Here is an 18,520-nt window from a genome sequence, read left to right on the forward strand (position 1 = left end):
TGCATGTGTCTTTATAGTAGAATGATTTATAATCCTTTGGGTATATACCCAGTAATGGGATTGCTGGGTCAAATGGTATTTCTGGTTCTAGATCCCTGAGGAATCGCCACACTGTCTTCCACAATGGTAGAACTAATTTACACTCCCACCAGCAGTGTAAAAACATTCCTGTTTCTCCACATCCTCACCAGCATCTGTTGTTTCCTGACTTTTTAATGATCACTATTCTAACTAACATGAGATAGTATCTCATTGTGGTTTTGATTTGCATTTCTTTAATGATCAGTGATGATGAGCTTTTTTCCTTATGTTTGTTGGCCGCATAAGTTTTCTAATGCCTTGTTCCTACTGCCTCTTGATTCCCAGCTACCTGCTAATGCATCCTTGGAAGCTAACCTTTCTGATTTTTTTTCCCTTGAATGAAATTCATGTCCATTTAATGACAGTGCTGTCGGGAAGTCTGTCATTCATTCATCTACTAATGTAAATTATGCCAGAAAACTTAACATGATTTCTACTTCAAGGGATAATGTGAAATTTTAAAAAGTTATTTGATTAGAGTCTTCTGATACATATGCACTTTGTGTCTGTAGTACTGATGGTAGGCTAAAAAATGCCCCCTGAAAAGAGGTCAGGTCCTAACCCCTGGAACCAGTAAGTGTTCCCTAACCTGACAATGTATTTGCAAATGTGATTAAGTTAAGGATCTTGGGCTGGAAAGATTCTCTTGGAAGGTCCTAAATGTAATCACATAGATCCCATTCTGAGAGAAGCAGAGAGCCATTTGACCCAGATACAGCAAAGAAAGTGATGTGAAGATAGATCAGATGTGAAGGGGCTGGCCTTGGCGACTATAGTGATGCAGCTACAAGCCAAGGAATGCTGCAGGCAACAGGAGCTGGAAAGGGCAAGGGTCAGATTTTCCCCTACACCCTCTGGAGAGAATATATTCCAGTGGCACTGATTTCAGACTTCCGGCCTCCGGGACCATGGGGAAATGAATTTTTGTTGTTTTAAGCCACCAATTTGGTGCCCATTTGTTGTAACAGCCATGGGAATCCAGTTTGGCACCTAATTGTCCTGGCACTGGCATCGCAGCACCCCCAGAAGTTGGATTGGCATTATTCTTGGGCAGCCGATTCTCCTTCATTGATGGGCTTTATGGGAGAGACCTCTATAGGAGAGAAAAGGGACACATTATTGTACTAATGTCCTTAGTAATGTCTTTGCTGTGAATTATCTATTTTATTCCCATAAGAACCTTGTCCATCAGATGGGTAATAATCACCCCATGTTTATGGGTAAGGGAACTCTTAGGTTATAACTTAGTTAAGGAAAGAAGGTCAGCTAGTGAATACTGTAGTTAGGATTTGAATGTATTTCAGATCCTAGTGTAGTATTTTATTCTTTTCACTGTAGTATTATATTTCATTTCAGCTCACATACCATTTTCCGAGTATCCAGGTAGCATCAGACACATTGGTATTTTTCTAGGTCTTGTTCCTTTTCTCCAAATGTGGTCTTTCAGTCCTGGCTTTTGTTATGTTAATATACTTTGCTTAACCTGGAAAAGACTACTGTAACATCATGGCAGAGTACTTGACTCAGATAGCCAGGTGGCTCTTTGTGGTTCTTTAGTATAAAAAGCAACTGTGTTTTAGTACAATGGGATTGTATGTGAGTCTGTGTGTGTGTGAGAGAGAATTGGAACAAATATAATTGAGGTGCAAAGCAAAAATGCTTTTGGGTTGTTTTTGAATAACTAAATATAACTGGTCTCCTAGACATCTCCTGTTTCAGACATCTAGCCTTTCTTGAATTGGCCAGTGGCTGCAATTCAGATGTGAGATATCAGTGTTGAAAGAACACGTACTCCAAGGAGAAGTCAGACATAATGGGAGCTGGAACCCATCATAGACAGGCGAAGTGTACATGTCCTATGAAGCCTGTGAGATTTGAGAGAGTGTTTTGATTTCAGAAATTGTAATCAGAGGTTTGCTTCAGCCTTCATGCTATCAGATGGGGTAAGTTTAACTCTGAGGACAGCTACCTGAGACACACAAAATCACCATCTTTGTATGTGCAGTCTTTGCCACTTCCAGCAAGTTATAAAATATATAAAAGGAGCCGAGTATGATACTATCACTTGGATTGCTACAAGAAAAATCTTCCAAATCTGAGAATTATTATGAAGTGAGAAAATCTCTTAATTGCAACATGTTCTGCACTGCACAAAAAGACTATGTGGCTGAGAAAATTGGCAGTGTTCTGATGATCACATTTAACAGCTGGAATGCTCCTATTCAAACTACTTTTGTAGTAATAAGGCTAATAATTTTTTTGCAAACTGCTTTGATAGCCATAATTCTGTTTTAAGATGTCTTGTTCTCTATATGTGAATGCAAACATACATACTTATTTGGGTCCGTCATTATTATAAGTATGGTGGGGGTGGTGGTAAAGATGTGTTTATTTATTTTTATTTTTATTTTTGTATTTCATTCGTTTTCTACCCTTATTTTTAAAATTTGTATCAAGTATCTATTACCCTATATTTTAAAGTTTTTAACATATCAAAATTTGGCTAAGCAACATTGTAATGTGTTTTCAATTGCTCATGCCAGGCATGGCATCCTCATTCCTGTTCTTGTCTTGTGTAGCCACTTGATCAAGAACTGGCCAATATGGTGAAACCCCATCTCTACTAAAAATACAAATATCAGCCGGGCGTGGTGGCCCATGTCCGTAATCCCAGCTACTTGGGAAGCTGAGGCACGAGAATGGCTTGAACCGGCGAGGTGGAGGTTGCAGTGAGCCAAGATCGCACCACTGCACTCGAGCCTGGGTGACAGAGCTAGACTCTGTCTCAAAAAAAATAAAAAATTATTTTAGGCTGAGTGCAGTGGTTCAAGCCGGTAATCCCAGCACTTTCGGAGGCTGAGGCAGGAGGATCGCTGAGGAAGGAGGATCCTGGGAGTTTGAGACCAGCCTGGGCAAGATGGCAAGACACCATCTTTACAAAAAATAAAAAAAATTAGCTGGGCATGGTGGTACACACATGTAGCCCCAGCTACTCTGAAGGCTGAGGCGGGAGGATCCCTTGTGCCTGGGAGTTTGAGATGGCACTGAATTCTGATCTCACCACTGCACACACCAGCCTGGGTTTCTGAGTGAGACCCTGTCTCTTAAAAAAAAATTAATTTAAAAACTTTCAGTTGAAAAAGTTTCATGTATGGTGGTAATGGTTGCACAACAATATGAATATACTTAATACCACTGAACTGCATACTTAAAAATGGTTACTATGATAAATTTTATGTAATAAGTATTTCACCATAATTCTTAAAAAGTTGTATATGCACACAGTTAAAAATGCCAGTAGCATTAAACAGTCAGCCAAAAGTAAGTCTTCTTCCCCATAGCCATTCCTTTCCCAGAGGCCACCATCACTAACAGCTTCTTTTGTTGTCTTCTAGAAACTTTTTGTGAATATTCAAGCACAGAACTATATTTTAAAAGAATTGTGTAATTGGAAAATAAAAACAGATTGGCCTTGCGGAGGCTGAGGGTAGGATGGGGCCAGAGAATAATGGATGGAAGAGAGATGGGTGGATGAAGTGAGACTGCTGGTGACCAAGTTCTAATTCAGAACATTTGTGGAAATTCTCCTTGCTCGAGTCTCATGCCATGCTATTTCATCAAGGAATAAGGAGCTGAATTGGGAACTTGTGGGAAACCAGGAGGAGAAAGTGAGTTCTACGGAGTTGTCATTTACTGTAGTCCAGAGGGAGATAGCTGTGAGTAATGGGGTGAAGTTAAGCAGAGAGGAATTTAGGCTGGGAAAATCAGGACAAATTTCACAATGGGGCGAGTGTGTAGATGTGTCCGTGGGGAGGTAATAGACGCCTTGCCACTGGAGGGGCTGGAAATAAGACTTGACACAAAGCATGAGAAAATGGATGATAGGGAACTGTCCCTGGGGGTTGGTGCGGTGACCTTAATCAGGCTCTTCCTGCCTAGCTCTGGATTCACTGATTCAGTCTCAAATGATCCAAAGGAGAGAAACAATTGCTTGGAAAATGGCCATAGGGGATAATGGCTATTGACGGCAGATATTGGCTAACTCTACACAGGTTCACTCCCTCCCTTCTTCTCTCCTTCCCTCCATCCATGTATTTTTTTTTTTTTTAATCTAATCATCCATTTAACCAAGAGTTCTTTAACACCTACTAAGTATATGTAGAGTATTGAGGGCACTTTACATAGGCTGGTAAGAAAAGTCATTGCAAGAGAGGACATTTATGCTGAGGTGTGTGAATCAGAATGGAAAGACCTGGGGAGGAACATTCCCGAGAGGGGCCACTGCCCATGCCAGTGCTACTAAGTGTGAAAAAGCCTGGCGAGTTTGAGGACCAGAGGAGGTCAGTGTGGCTGGTGAGTGAGGGGGTGATGAGGCTATAAGAGCTTTAAGGTGAGATGGAAGTCAGGAAGCAGGAGCCAGGTTGGTCAGGGCCTGGTGGGCTCTGCTTAGGAGTTGGAATTTTGCTCTGAGAGAGACGAGATTTGAGTATGGATCTCGGAGGGTCTTCTGTTTCTGCTTTGAGACTTTCTTTATACCTTCTAGTTCCTACTTTTTGAGAATCAGGTGTGGCTGTCAGACAGAGGTGGGGGGTTTTGTGAAGAAGGGTGTGGTGCAGGACTTGAATCACAATGTGTGGGAGAGGCAAGTTGGGCAAGGAGCTGAGACTGGGAGAGGGATTCAGCCCGTGTTGCAACTCTGTGGTTGCTTCAGGTGGTCAGGATTTTCAGGGGGAGGCCCATGGTAGGAAGGCAATTAGTACTGGAAAAGACCACCTAAAGCAAAGCAACTGACATGGAAAGCAGTATGTAATAGTAAATCTGGAAAAAAAAAGTTTGGAATTTAATCTTGCAAGCTGAAACCCAAAATGATACAAATATTTGGTATCAAAAACATTTTTAGTTGTAGCTGCAGCTATGCTCTAATTCTTAGAAAAGCAATTCAACTGTTAATTTAATTTTTCTCCATAAGTGTTATGACAGAATTACATACTGGCACCATATATCTTTTACTTCATGTTTGCTTTTATTGTACAATCATTAAAGTTGTTTATTTTTGTAAAGTTAAGACTTTATCAATTTTATGAGAGCCTTTCTTAATCCTTCAGTATTTAAGTCAGTCTTATAAAATGTTGTTATTGACTTGATATTTGCTTTTTCTGTTGGCCTAAGGGTGTAGGATCAATGGTTTTGGGTGTAATTTGAGCATTTCTCTGTTACTTCAGTTGAGTTCATGAAACCCCACATCTTTTGCAGAAGTTTCAGTTTCATTTTGCAGTTGCTTTGTGCCAGAGGCTTATGTAACGTTTGACCATCAGATGGGCCTAAATTGTTGATACAAGGATCAGGGATGAATGTTACTTGGAAGAGAAGTTTGAGTGGGAACCGGTCAATTTGCTAGTGAATAGTTAAGATGGCTTTGTTTCCCTGTACAAATTCAAGACTGGAAGTGCTCAAATAGCAAATATTTGGGTAATGAGGTTCTTCCCTATTAAAATGTAAGTACCTAAAGTGTGTCTAGCTTTGGAAGGGCCCAAAAGGTACAAAATGTACTGGCTTTCAATATCCTATCATTTATAGTTAAGTTTAGGTATATATGGTTCTTTTGCAGGACGGAGCACATTTCATAGCCAGAGTGCCCCACCCCTCAGGGCACTATTCTTATTTTTTTGGGGGGTGGGGTTCGGGGGGCAGATTAATCAGGGATGTATGGGTTAGGCTGTTTTGCCTTGGGAAGCTTCTTGGAATTTGGGTGTACTCCTTCTGAAAGTGAATGGATCTGAGTAAAATTTAAGAAAAATAGAAAAGAAAAAGGAAAGTTCTCCATCTTGTTAAAATAAATTTGTTCAGAAAAGTATCGTGAATGTCTATATTCATTCCACTGCGACCTTGCCACTGTTGACATTTTAGGCAGAACATTATTTGTTATGGGGGACTGTCCCATACGTTGAAGGATGTATAACAGCATCCCTGGCTTCTACTCACTAGGTACCAATAACACACCCTTTGTGACAATTAAAAATGTCTCCAGACATTGCCAAATGTCCCTCTGGGTCAAAGTCATCCCTGGTTGAGAACCACTGATCTCAGGTTAGCACAGAGAAGCTGCAGTGGGAAGATTGTAATATGTTAAATAGGTGAAGGGATTGACCACTCTCAGTTCTGACCAATTTGAGGTTCTTAAAGAAAGCACAGCTCTTGGAGCTGGGGAAGGAAATTTGTGACTCATGGTGGTGAATCTAGGGGGTTCCTGTGTGGGTCCAGTGGAGCAGGTCTGGTGAGAGGGGACACTGGGAGCCCCAGAACTCTGAGCCCCTGGGGGACACCAATGAAGCTGGCTATGAGAAACATTTGGGAAGAAGGAGACAGATGAATGATGAATGTTTTCCATGTCCTTGAGTTGTGGGTCACGTGAGGTCTAGGCCTGCGGCGAGGCCACTCACTCATTTCAGCTCACACTTTGCCCAGTGAGTAACATTTGTTCCAGTCTTTGGGTCATTGTTTACTCTGCCTCCCCTCTTGTCAGTTCCCTCTGGCCTTCTTTATATCTTTCTGAATATGAGTCAGTCTTCAAGATCCAGCTGAAATTCTAGCTCTTAATGGAGCTTCCTCAACTATCCTGGCCCATGATGAGTTCTTCCTGCTCTAATGCTCGCATTACTTATCAGAGCTTTTATTTGGGCATTTAATCAAGGGTAGTTGTGCTTCATTATATTCATATCGTGTGTGTTTCTCATGTCCTCATTGAGTCTGTAAGCTCCTTTAAGGCTTAGTCTGTATCATTCTTTTAATCTGCCATGATACACAGCATAGTATGAGTACATGGTGGGTATTCAGTACATTCTAAGCGAATCAGAGTAAATGGAAGTCAGTCTTTTTGCTCATCCTCTCAATGTCATTTATGTCTTCCAGATCCTCTCCACACACTCCAGCCCTATTTCTTTAAATAGTTTAAGGAGACAGCACATTGTTTGACAGTTCTGCAAACATAAAAAATAATTTATCTCACACTTAATTTTTATCTGAAGACAAGTTTAATATTTTCAAGCATTACATTTTTATTTTTAAGTTCTTACATCCTTTTTGTTTCTCTTAATGTCATTTTGGCTTCAAAGGGTATAATTTTGAAATTATGAGTACTGTTGGACTTGTTAGTATTTCTTCTTTGTGTATATAATGTTTCAAGAACTGTTGATGGCTAAATGTCATTTTTATACTTTTTGGATTCATAACAGTTCAGTTAAATTCAAAAACAATTAATAATATTATGTATCTTAGAAATAGCTGTCATGTATCTGGTAGATATGACATATTGTTAGATATTTTAAGTTAAAAGTTTTGTATGCAGGCCAAGTTGAGAACGATGAGGAGCAGACTGTTTTACAGACAAGCAGAAGGATGTAGTAGATTTATGACAAAGCATATTATCATAATGTAACCATGCTTGGAAAACTGTGTGGCTTCTCAACTCAAAAAATAAACCAGTGATCAGTATGCCTATCTCAAACACTTTTTTTTTTTTTACTTTATTTATATCTGGTTTCATTCTGAAAACAGCAAGACAACCCGACAAGTTAAAGAAGATATTACCACTAAATAACAATGTACCCAAGGCAGTTTTCCCAGATTCTTGAGGGCAGCTTGGACATATTGGCTCTTTGATTTTTAGAACTTAACCAGGGATGAAAGCTCTCCATAAAGGGTCATTGTTTCCAAAATGGAGCTTTCCAGGCTGGAAGGAAACAAGGCTTTCAAGAATGACATCAGCGGTGGAGGTGTAGGGCCTCCACCTCCGCCTAGCCTCAGTCGGTAAGTGGTTTATCTACCTTCACTTAGCTATGTCCTAGACAATTGAAACCAACTGGCCATCAACTTTTCCTTCATAGAAGTGGTTTGTTCTTCCACTGTGGATTTTGTGGGGCCTTACTGAGAGGGGCCTATCAAGAAGGTTTGGCCTGTCCACACAGGGATTCTCCGTGTTATTTTTATAGGAAGAGGTCAGATTTAGCCTTTGCAATTCTTTTAGTCTGACTCAAACAAGCACTGGAGATTTTCCTCTTATAAATCTGTTTTTTTTTTTTTGATGGGTCTTGCTATGTTGCCCAGGCTGGAATGTAACAGCTATTCATAGGTGCAGTCACAGCATACTACAGCCTCAAACTCCTGAGCTCAAGGAATCCTCCTGCCTCAGCCTCTCCAGTAGCTGGGACTACAGGCATGCACAACTGTGCCCAGCTTCCTGTTATAAATAAGTTTTCAGCTTGTAAAGAAATGAGTGACAGCTTATTACATTGATTCTAACAGTGTTATATCCTCAGGTATTGGAAAATTCCATCAGTGGTCAACATAATGAGTCATGATGTCCCATGTGGGGCCTTAACCACAGTCAGTATGATCCTGGTCCAGTGGTCCCCCCACCATGTGTGAGTCATATGTAATGATGATGTAAGCAGCTCTTGTGTGTGGGGAAACCTCCCACATCCCACTGAGGAGTCTCTGTTTGAGCTACTCCAAAGGGGTCTCTTAGTGGCTCCACAGAACAGTCTTCTTGTTCCCACCTCAATTCTTATGGCATTGTCCAAGGTAGCAATGTTCCTGGCTGTCTTTGCACAGTCTTACTTTCAAGGAGCTCCAAAACCTCCAGAGATCTCCAGCGTAGAGGCAGACCTGGAAACATGACAAGTGCAGGCCTTGGGGATGCTGGCTTAAGATTCTGAGGCAGAAGAAAAGTGTGGAGAGCACACTCCTCTGTTTGCCTCAGACCTGGGGGCCAGGACACTGAGCCTCCTATGAATAGCCAGCTTGAGGAGTTTAGTTTGCAAACCATGAGGCTGCTATAATTTGCTTTAATATCTGCCTCTTTCCCTTTGCTATTGATATTAATTAGCCTTACCCCAAACTCAAGGAAAAGCAGAGAAGAAGCTCTTTACAACTTCCTTTATTATTGATCAACTCAGAACCACATTCATTCAGTGCCGCTTAGATGCTGAATACTGAGGAAAGCATTGAGCATTGAGGACCAATGATGGAGAAAGCCTTTTACAACTGCTGCTGTTGGTGCTTTTTTCCTCAAGAACTTGAGAATTTGGGTCCTGGAAGAACTCACAGAGATGATTCAGTCCAGTAGTTCGCAAGGTGCTAGAAATAATCTGGGGGCATATTGGAGGAAGAAGGGCCCCTGATTCACTCTCAGAAACCACTAGGTTTTCCTGTTCTATTTATTGGACTTGATTTGGAAAAAGAGTTCTGCATGCCAACATAAGCTTGAAATGCAACCTTCTTATTTTACAAAGGGGGAAACTGAGTTTCATGGGCCAGAAGGAAAGTAAGATGGAAATTTGGGGATTATTTCCCATTCCATGTTTGGCTGTATCCCTGTAATATTTTCAATGCTATTTTGGGATTCATATTCGTATCAGTTACCAGAGATTGTTTCCCCTGAGTAAATCAATTGGACACTATTAGCAAGGGAATTGCATGCTGTACATTTTACCGTGGCTTAGAGAGAAGTTCCTATCTCCTGTTTGCATATCTTTTATGAAAACAATTTAAACCGCACCTGTTTAAACCTTTCCACAGAAATGTCTGAAAGGTAAACAGTTGGTTTTGGAGCAGCTATAACGTGGCATTGTTTAACATGGCAGCTCACTGATGGTTGTCTTTAATTATGGCCGTGCTGTCAACCCCTGAAGTCCCCGCTCTTTGTTGTAGATCCGATATGACGTTTGAGGTTTTCAAAGCTGCAGAGATGAAAGAATCAACAGTCAAATATTGCTCATTCCGATATGCTTAAGGAGGGAGGAGGGCGCATTGCCCATGAGGGCTGCAGAGCCGGGGAGGGAAAGCTGGTGCCCTCTGCTTTTGATGGCAACCTTGAGTGGGGAGCCCGGTTTACTCTGTTTGTAAGGGAGCAGAGCCAAGGCTGGGGGAGACGGAAATGATTTATTCAGTGATGGTAAACAAGTGCAGGGTACAGGCTGCCGAGCTGTGCAGGGCTGGTGGGAAAGTTGGCTGTCTCTTGCCCCCAGCAGTTTGAACATGAAAGATGTGAAGCTCAAAGCAGACCCAACAAGGCTTTCTGGAACTTCCCCCCAGCCCCTTTCATTTCCTTTGTCTTCAATCTGCCAGAGCTGTGTATCCCTGGGCCATCACATACCACTGCTATTCAGGGTGTTAATTGTGAGTTGGTCCCATCTCAGACCAAAGGTAGCCTTTTAGGGGCTGCTTCAGTTTGGCTCCTGTTATCGCTAGCATGGGTTGCCACTAGCTCTTTTCTCAGAGAGAGCTGTCCCATTACATCTGTGCCTGGCAGAGCAGTCTCCTGCTCCTGCAACAAGCTGCTTTTGTTGGAGGGCTGTGTCTTCAGAATCTGTTTAGGTGTGTGAGCCATCTCTGCTGGGTACCCTCCTGACTGGGGACTTGCTTTTTCACTTCACTCCCACCTCCCACTTGAGAGGCATTGTGGTCTAGCGGTTAAGAGTGCTGGCCTTAGCCAGGCTGCTGGGATCTGAATTCTGGTCTTGCTACTCACTAGGTCTGTGATTTGGGGCAAGTTTCTCTGGGTTTGTTTCCTCCTTGTAAGATGATGGTAACAGTAGAACCCATGTTGTGGTTATGATGAAGCCTATGTGACTTAATATATAGGATAGTGTCCAGCATAAAGCAGGTGCTATAAATATATATTTATGTATTACACAGATAGTGCATAGTTATATATAATGCACATATATGCTATATGATGTATAATATATAATTTATATATTCACACAATTATAAGAGTAAGTTTAGCTGGTCCAGTGGCAGGGGAAACAGTAAACACATTATAATCTGATTTATTTCTGAGGAGATCCACCCTAGCCCCAGAGTAGAGATGAATCTTCCCTCTTGTCCATCTATTTCTTTCTTTCTTTCTTTTTTTGAGACAGGGTCTCACTCTGTCACCTAGGCTGGAGTGCAGTGGCGTGATCTCGGCTCACTGCAACCTCTGCCTCCCGGGTTCTGGTGATTCTCCCACCTCGGCCTCCCGAGTAGGTGGGACTACAGGTGCACGCCACCATGCCTGGCTAATTTTGTGTTTTTAGTAGAGACGGGGTTCCACCATGTTGGCCAAGATGATCTTGAACTCCTGGCCTCAAGTGATCTGCCCACCTCATACTCCTAAAATGCTGGAATTACGGACAAGCGCAACCATGCCTGGCCTTGTCCATCTATTTCTTAAGTATTTCAACTTCTGCCACCTTCCCTCTGCTCTGTGAGTATTCCTAGCTACCTGATACTTTCCCGTTAATTGTTAACATCCATGTTATTGGAGGCCAGATCCTGTCTCAATCATGGAAACTTTTCATCCTCTGCTTTCTCTGTAGTCAATCAATGAGGATGGGGGAGGCACCTGTAGTCAACTTGGCATGGTGCTGCCAGCTGTGGGGTTTCTAGAAGTAGGATCAGACATAGCCCCTACCTTTAGAGAACTTTCAACCAAATTGGAAAATCAAAATGAACTCTAATGAAATATTTAAGAGCAACACTCACCTGATTAGTCAGATTATTCACTATCTTGTCACTATTTCCAAGGAATAGACTAGCAGCATCTAAAAGGATGAACTAGAGAAAAGGCAGAAGATGCTTTCTGCCTTGGAGATGGTTGAGACCAGTGCTGAAGGTCATGCTTTCACAAGAACTTAGCTATTACCTTGAGCCAGAAGGGAAGGGATCCAAGTAGGAATAAGTTGGGCTATCTGTAGGAATAAGGGAAGTTCACATTTATCTGGGAATGACTGTGATCAGAGCACCCAGCTAAATGTATGTCTAGTATCATTTCATCCTCCCAGCCAGCCTCTGGAATAGGTGGTATTAAGCCTTTTTTTTGTAAAGGTAGGAGAGCTAGGGTTCTGTGATTTGAAGTATCATAGCTATTAAGTTTGCAGAGCTGAGAAATTTTTACCCAAGTCAGCATGACTCTAAAATCTTGTGCGCTTTTCACTTCTGTAAGAAAGGGACACTAGCTACTGTTTTTCTCATTTCAGTTTTGGATGAATTCAGCTAGAAAACATTCATATTTGACCCCTTTTGCCCCTCTCTCCCACCCCAATAAAAGCAAGAAATAACTACCATTGGCCACCACATTCTCCTCTGGGACCAGTAGAGAAAACAGTGATATTATCAGCAAAAGCCTAATTACACTACCCAGGAAAAACAAGAAACCTCCCAAAGTCATGTCCAAGCCAAGGAAAGCTCTGGGAGAAATTCCTGGGACACTCAGCAAGAGCAACCTAAAAGGGCTTTTGAGCAGAAATTGAAGCCAAATAAAAACACTGCATGCTAGCCCTGGGCCCATAAACAGTATTGGAATTGCAGAGCTAGGGCATCATGCTTGGAGTGGTAGCCAAGCCAGGCTAGGCTCTGCTGTTGTAACAAATTAACCCTGAAATCTCAGTGGCTTAACACCACGAGGCTTCGTTTCTTCCTCACCTTATAGGCCTAGTGAGGGTTGGTGTTGAGGGAGCCTGGCTTCTTGTAGTCACTCAGCGATCTGGCTTGATGAAGGCTCTGGCATCTTGTGGCTGTACCATCTGGATCATGAGACCTCCAAGGTTGCATGGGAGGGGGAGTGAATTGAATAGTGAACCCCTACCCCCACAAATTTATGTCCACCTGGAACCTAAGAGTGTGACCTGATTTGGAAATAGATTCTTTGCAGATACAATTACTTAAGGATCTCAAGATAAAATCATACTGGATTTAGAGTGGGCCCTAGATCCAAAAACGGGTGACTTTGTAAGACAAAGGAGAAGGAGACCTAGACACAGAGACACCCAGAGGGAAGAATGCCATGCGAAGACAGGAAGAGACTGGAGTGATGCTGCGGCAAGATGGTGAAGCAGGAGCCACCAGGAACTGGAAGAGGCAGGGAGAGATTCTCCCCTAGGGCCTTTGGAGGGGATGTGACCCTACTGACACTAGATTTTAGATTTCTTGTACCCATAAAAGTGAAATAATACATTTCTCTTGTTTTAAGTTATTGCATTTATTGTCATGGCTATAGCAGCTAGTATGGGAGACCTGTGTTGTGATGTTTTTAAGGCCAGGCCTGGGAGTTACTCACATCGCTTTTTTGCTATATTGACTAGAACTCAAACTAACTGTAAGGGAGAATGTCAAATGTTACTATCTGTGTGCCCAGGAGAAGGAGAGTGAAACAGGATTTGGTGAACACATGTTTACACTCACACTTTGCATACAGTATCAAGATTAAGGGATAGAGACCTGGAACAGAGATCTCCCTGCTGATAGAGATGCTTTCAGGAGCCATCAGGGAGACCACAGGATCACTGCAGGTCAAAGAAGGACAGCAATAGGTGGAGGACATGGCTCTGAAGGTGAAAGTGAGCTATCCATAGTTGATATCAGAGTCCATAGAAATGCAAGAGCAGGGTCAAGCAAAAAAGCAGGAACCCACTCCAACAGACTGGGGATGACACGCAGGTTCTGAGGCCAAACAAGAAGGCGCAGGTACTAGGAGTGGGTTCTCATTGCCCCTCACTGGGCAGCTGCTCAGAGGTTGCTTGAGAGCAGGCAAGTCTCCCCAGCTCCCCTTCCTGGGAGTGTGTCAGGATAGTCTTGCTCATCTCTGTGTCTCCAGTTGCTAGCACAGAGTGGGTACCCAGCAAATGTTGTTGTGTCCAGCCTTTCGTCAGGGGTGTGTTTTAAACCACAGGCTATACGATAGCAATTTCAAGCTCAAACTTGCCATTACCTAAAGGAATAATTCTTAACTCTTTAGTATGATTGGAACTTCCCCCTTGTTCCTGCCAGAGCATGGTGATCTGTCTCGAGCCTCCATGTCTTTGCACCTGGCATCCTCTTTCTCCAAAGTGACCCACTCTTTCTTTTCCACCTTTTGAGGACTTGCCTTGATATCACTGTGGCAGAATCTTTCCTGATTGCCCCAGGTAGTCATACCTTTCCTCATTGACCTCCTCATTGGCCTTTGTATTTAACTTATATGGTGCAGCAATATTGAAATCATTTCTTTATTTGTTTGTTTGCTCCACTTGACTGAATTTTGCATTTTTCATTCACCTCCTTGTCTCAATGCCTGGCTCATAATAACCTCCAATACATTTTTGTTATAGAAGAAACATCATTTCTCCCAGGCACCCCTTTTAGACAGCTGCAGAAACAACCACTAGTAGTTCTCAGGAATGGAGATGATATTATGATTATTGATTAATTAATTGGTTATTGATTTATTATTCACCATGAGAAATATAGATGGGAGAAATAAATAAGGAAAAAGATCAAAATGAGTTAGAGTATACCATTTGTGGAGAATAACAATAACAACAGCAAACATTTCTGTATTGATTTAAGATTTATAAAGTGCTTTAATGTGAACATTATCTTATTTGTTCTCATTGTAACACAGTGAGGGAAGCGGGGCTATAACTGTAAATCTTTTTGCTGATACCCCTCATGGACGATTCGATTCACATGCAAACTAGTGAGCGAAGAGGAGAAGAAAGGAGGAAAAAAAAGGTTTAGGTAAGGGAAAGTTGGTTTATTTAATTTCTGTTCTTTAATATTCATAACTAATTCTGCGAGGTCAATCTCACCACTCCCATTTTGCAGATGAGCTCACAGAGGATTGAGGTGGTAAAGTAACTTGTTTCAAACCCCCAGCTGATGAGTAGTAGAAATTGGATTCACACCCAGGTTTTCTCTCTCTCTCTGAAGCCCTGGTCACCTGTTTGGCCCTGGGGTGATGGGGAGAAGGTTCTGGCTGTGTCTTGGCTATCTCCTGCCTCTCCCTCTGTGGGGAATGTGTTTGAGGATCACAGCTACAGCTTTTTGGATACCCTTTCCTTTGTGAAGCATGTGAGACCCAACATCACATCTCAGCAAGATTTAAAAGGAATTGATGACCCGCTGAGGCATTTTCATTTTGTTCCTGGAAATGATTAATCTTGAGGCTTTGTGATGGCCTTTGTCACAAATAGCCTTCCTTAATCCATAATTTTCTCACTTTCCTTTAAGGTAGTATTTTGCATTTAAGAAATAAAAACAAGCAAAATAATCCTGCTGTGAGGATATGAATGCAATGGTGTGTGTGTGTGTGTGTGTGTGTGTGTGTGATGCAGACCAAGGTCTAAATTCACCTGAAATGAATTAAAGAAACCACCTTTTTAAAGTAAGCTCAGTTTGTCTTTTTTGCTAACTCTAGTTGTCAATCTTACCTCTTCCTTTTACTATTATTTTTTCTTCTTTCTCTTTAGCAGGTGGGATGGAATATTTCTGTTTTGTTTTTTATGGGCAAGTTTTCACCAGCTTCTTCCACTTTATATTTAATCACTTAAGGTCCCGTGAAGCGGAAAGGAGGCCAGTACTTTCAACCCGAGGTTGGCCTGGATGCTGTGATTCCAGACAGAGAGATGTTTTTCCCTTGGGTTGGGAATGGCATGTTCTGAGCTCCTTTTGACTTCTAGTCCTCGCTGCCCATGCAGTTTCAAATAGCGTCAACATAAAGCCAGGCACTTGTGAGAAGGAGACTGGGGCAAAACTGCAAGCAGATGCCTTTTGCTGACTGTTGAAGAAAGGATCTGGCTGAGAGACCCGCAACTTTTACTTGTTGAGAACCTTTAGCCAGCGCCGGCGTGCATGTGTTTTAGTTTTATTCTTTTTCCCTTGCCCCCAGAGCCGTGGAGTACCTGCTGTTGCTCTCATGCCTCTTGCCAACAGTGGCATCTGCTCAGTGTAGCCATCAAGAATTTGAATGTCAATATCTTTGCCTTGAAATGAATGGAAAAGTATTTGTCACTCAGCGGCAATCATTCTTCAAATAAAAGGTTAGCCAGACAGGGCCCTTAATCAAAGAGTCGGTCTTTTCTGTCAGCAGTGCCTTTTAAATAGCAATGATGAAGGCTGGCTGTCAGGGTAGGACTTGATGAGCGAGATGATTGATCTGCATAAATCATTTTCTTTTAACATTGTCAGTGAAGAGTAAATTGGTGGGACATTTTGGGTATTAGCTGTGTTGAAATTAATATGCAGTATCCTAGGTGTGTCCTCGATCACATAGTCCTCATAAAAGAAGGTAGAAATTAAAAGGAGGCTTTTAGGCATGCATTGTTCTAACAAGAAAGTTGCACCATTCTTATTGCTATGGTCATCATCTTGCATGCTAAATTCGGAAGTTGAATGTGTAGCACATTTTACAAGCTCCAAAAGGAATCTAGTTAATTTGGGAATTAGCTAGAGTTAGTAGCATTTAACAAGCAGTAAATCTATAAAGACTTACTGCTCAGAGGCAAAAAAAAAAAAAAGTCTGAGAATGGTTTCTGGTTTTATAGGATAGGTTATCTACTACCTAGCATGCTGTTGTAGAAATAGCCTCAGCTTTAGATGAGGTTTTGGCTTGAATCCACGTGCCATCCCTCCAAAGTGAGTCTTCTTGACCATGATCAGTAAGTATTAACCTTTTTGAGTCTGTTTCTTTGTCTCTAAAAATGGGATTTCATTAGTTATCTTGGGTGGGTTTGCTTTTGGTATTAAACAGAGCAAGCTAGGTGAGAGCACCAGGCACATTACTTGGGACATGGTGAGCAAGTGCTCAATAAATGTTCATCTTCTCCCTTTCTTTCAATCAAGCGAAATGCACCAAACCAGTCAAGATGTCAAGCTTAAGGATATACCCTCATGGTCAAAATAAATAATACATTGCCTGGTTTGGGTCACTTCTGCATTTGCTGGAATATCTTATGGCCATTTTTATGTCGAAAACATATTTCAGCAGGGCAGAAGAAATACCTAATTGCTGAATGCTGAAAATAGGGAATGAGGTGGAAGGAATGGGAGAGAAATGTGGCCAAGGACACTTGATTTTTCTTATCATTACACTCTAGATTATGTGTCTGGGTTCATATTATTAAACTCTGGAGTGAACAAGTGAAACCAATCCATTATAGTGCTGGGATTAAAAGCAGGAGTGGTGGAGCCAGATGGCTCAGTTCAGATCCCAGATCTTCCACTTAATGACCATGTGACTGCAGGTAAGAGCGCTAATTGCCTCCCTGAGCTTGTTTTCTCACCTATAAAATAGGTATAGTAATAGTAGTTATCTTACAGTGTTGTTAGGATGATTGAATTAGTATATACAAAGCAAAGCATGTAAAAGAGTACCTGGTATGTACACATTAACCATGATTACTGTGAATGGTTAGTTGGTTAAGAAAGGTAGATAATGCTGAAATTCAAGTGGGTCAAAAGTCTCAAAGGAAGAAACATATGTAGATATAGAAATGCATGATAATAGTATACTGGAGTGAAATACTTGTTTCATTTTGGAGGAACTTGCCTGCTGGAGGAATTTCAAGCTAGGATGATTCTAAAATCATCCATATTGTAGCAAATAGGTTTTGTAGGGTCTTTGGGTAGTCTTTACTTATTGTGTTGAATGTGAAGGTTAAAGGAACACAGTCTTCTCTAGCCAGATTCCCCATGCACCTTCTGTAATGGTAAAGTTCACGTCAGTCGCTGCTTGTGGGTGTGAGGCGTGGACACGCAGGAGCCTCTGTAACATGCATGTGGCATGCAACTGTGTGGATTCCTGGAGATTATTGGAGATTTGCATTCTCTGCATTCTTAGAGATGAGAATTTGTTTTCCTCAACTTGCTTTTAGCTCAGCTGATGGGTTGTATGTGAGCTTTGTGCTCCTCTCCTTCCCTGTCTTCTGAATTTATGCTATTTTGAGCTTTTGGTGTCCTGCATAATGAGAGAAGTTGGCAGAAGACAATTCCAGATAAACCTTCACCAAAACTAATGGTTCTGTGGAAGTCCTCGAAGGGGTGTGGAGGCAGCAAAGCTCTCCCAATTCCCAGATAGGCCCAGGGTGGAGATGTAAGACCTCGCCAGTCTCCACCCTGTGGTAATGCCACAGTGAACACTGAGCATGGTCACCAGGCTGCTTTTGAGAAGAGACTGTGAAGCTGTCCTCCTGCAGGGGCATGATGGCTATATTTGAGAATTTCTGGAAAACTTTCTCTACCACTCTGGCTTGTAATGCTCTTGGGCTGCAGGGGTGCTAAAATTGTGCTGTTAGATTTGTTCCTGATTCCGTGCTTATTAGATAAAGCATAGCCTGTGTTATCTAACTGGCTACTTAATGGAGTCCACACTGGGTGTGATATTCTGCTCAAGATTAATTTCGGGTAATGAAGATCTGAAACAAGGTATTTAAGAGCCCCACTAATGTTTCATTTATAGCAATCTATCAAAACGATAGCTATTTAGCCTTCTTTATTGGATATGAAACATTAACTTAAAGCCAGTGCTGCTTTCTGTGTTAAATACTAGTACCCCTGCCTTCGATTTTATCAAACATTGTGAAAAATCTGCCACCACGTCCCGGAGAAGACATGTCATGGACTTAGCCTTAAGTTATGATTC

General features: G+C 41.8%; 1 protein-coding gene across 2 annotated transcripts in view; it reads left to right on the plus strand.

The window, feature by feature from the left end:
• The window catches only part of LOC105502235 (chromosome unknown open reading frame, human C10orf11), a 1,134,025-nt gene that overhangs the window by 328,645 nt on the left and 786,860 nt on the right, over positions 1-18,520 (plus strand). Inside the window, exon 1 of one of the 2 annotated variants that reach the window (XM_011928650.1) lies at positions 15,661-15,920. The exons of the other annotated variant lie outside the window; for it this stretch is intronic. Within the exon in view, the coding sequence (XP_011784040.1) occupies positions 15,874-15,920 (47 nt within the window). The 5' untranslated portion in view covers positions 15,661-15,873. Of the gene's footprint in view, positions 1-15,660; positions 15,921-18,520 lie in introns of those variants that run through there. 2 annotated transcript variants of the gene reach the window in all.

This window comes from Colobus angolensis, unplaced genomic scaffold (genome assembly GCF_000951035.1).
Source record: "Colobus angolensis palliatus isolate OR3802 unplaced genomic scaffold, Cang.pa_1.0 Scaffold12, whole genome shotgun sequence".
NCBI classification, from domain to species: Eukaryota; Metazoa; Chordata; class Mammalia; order Primates; family Cercopithecidae; genus Colobus; species Colobus angolensis.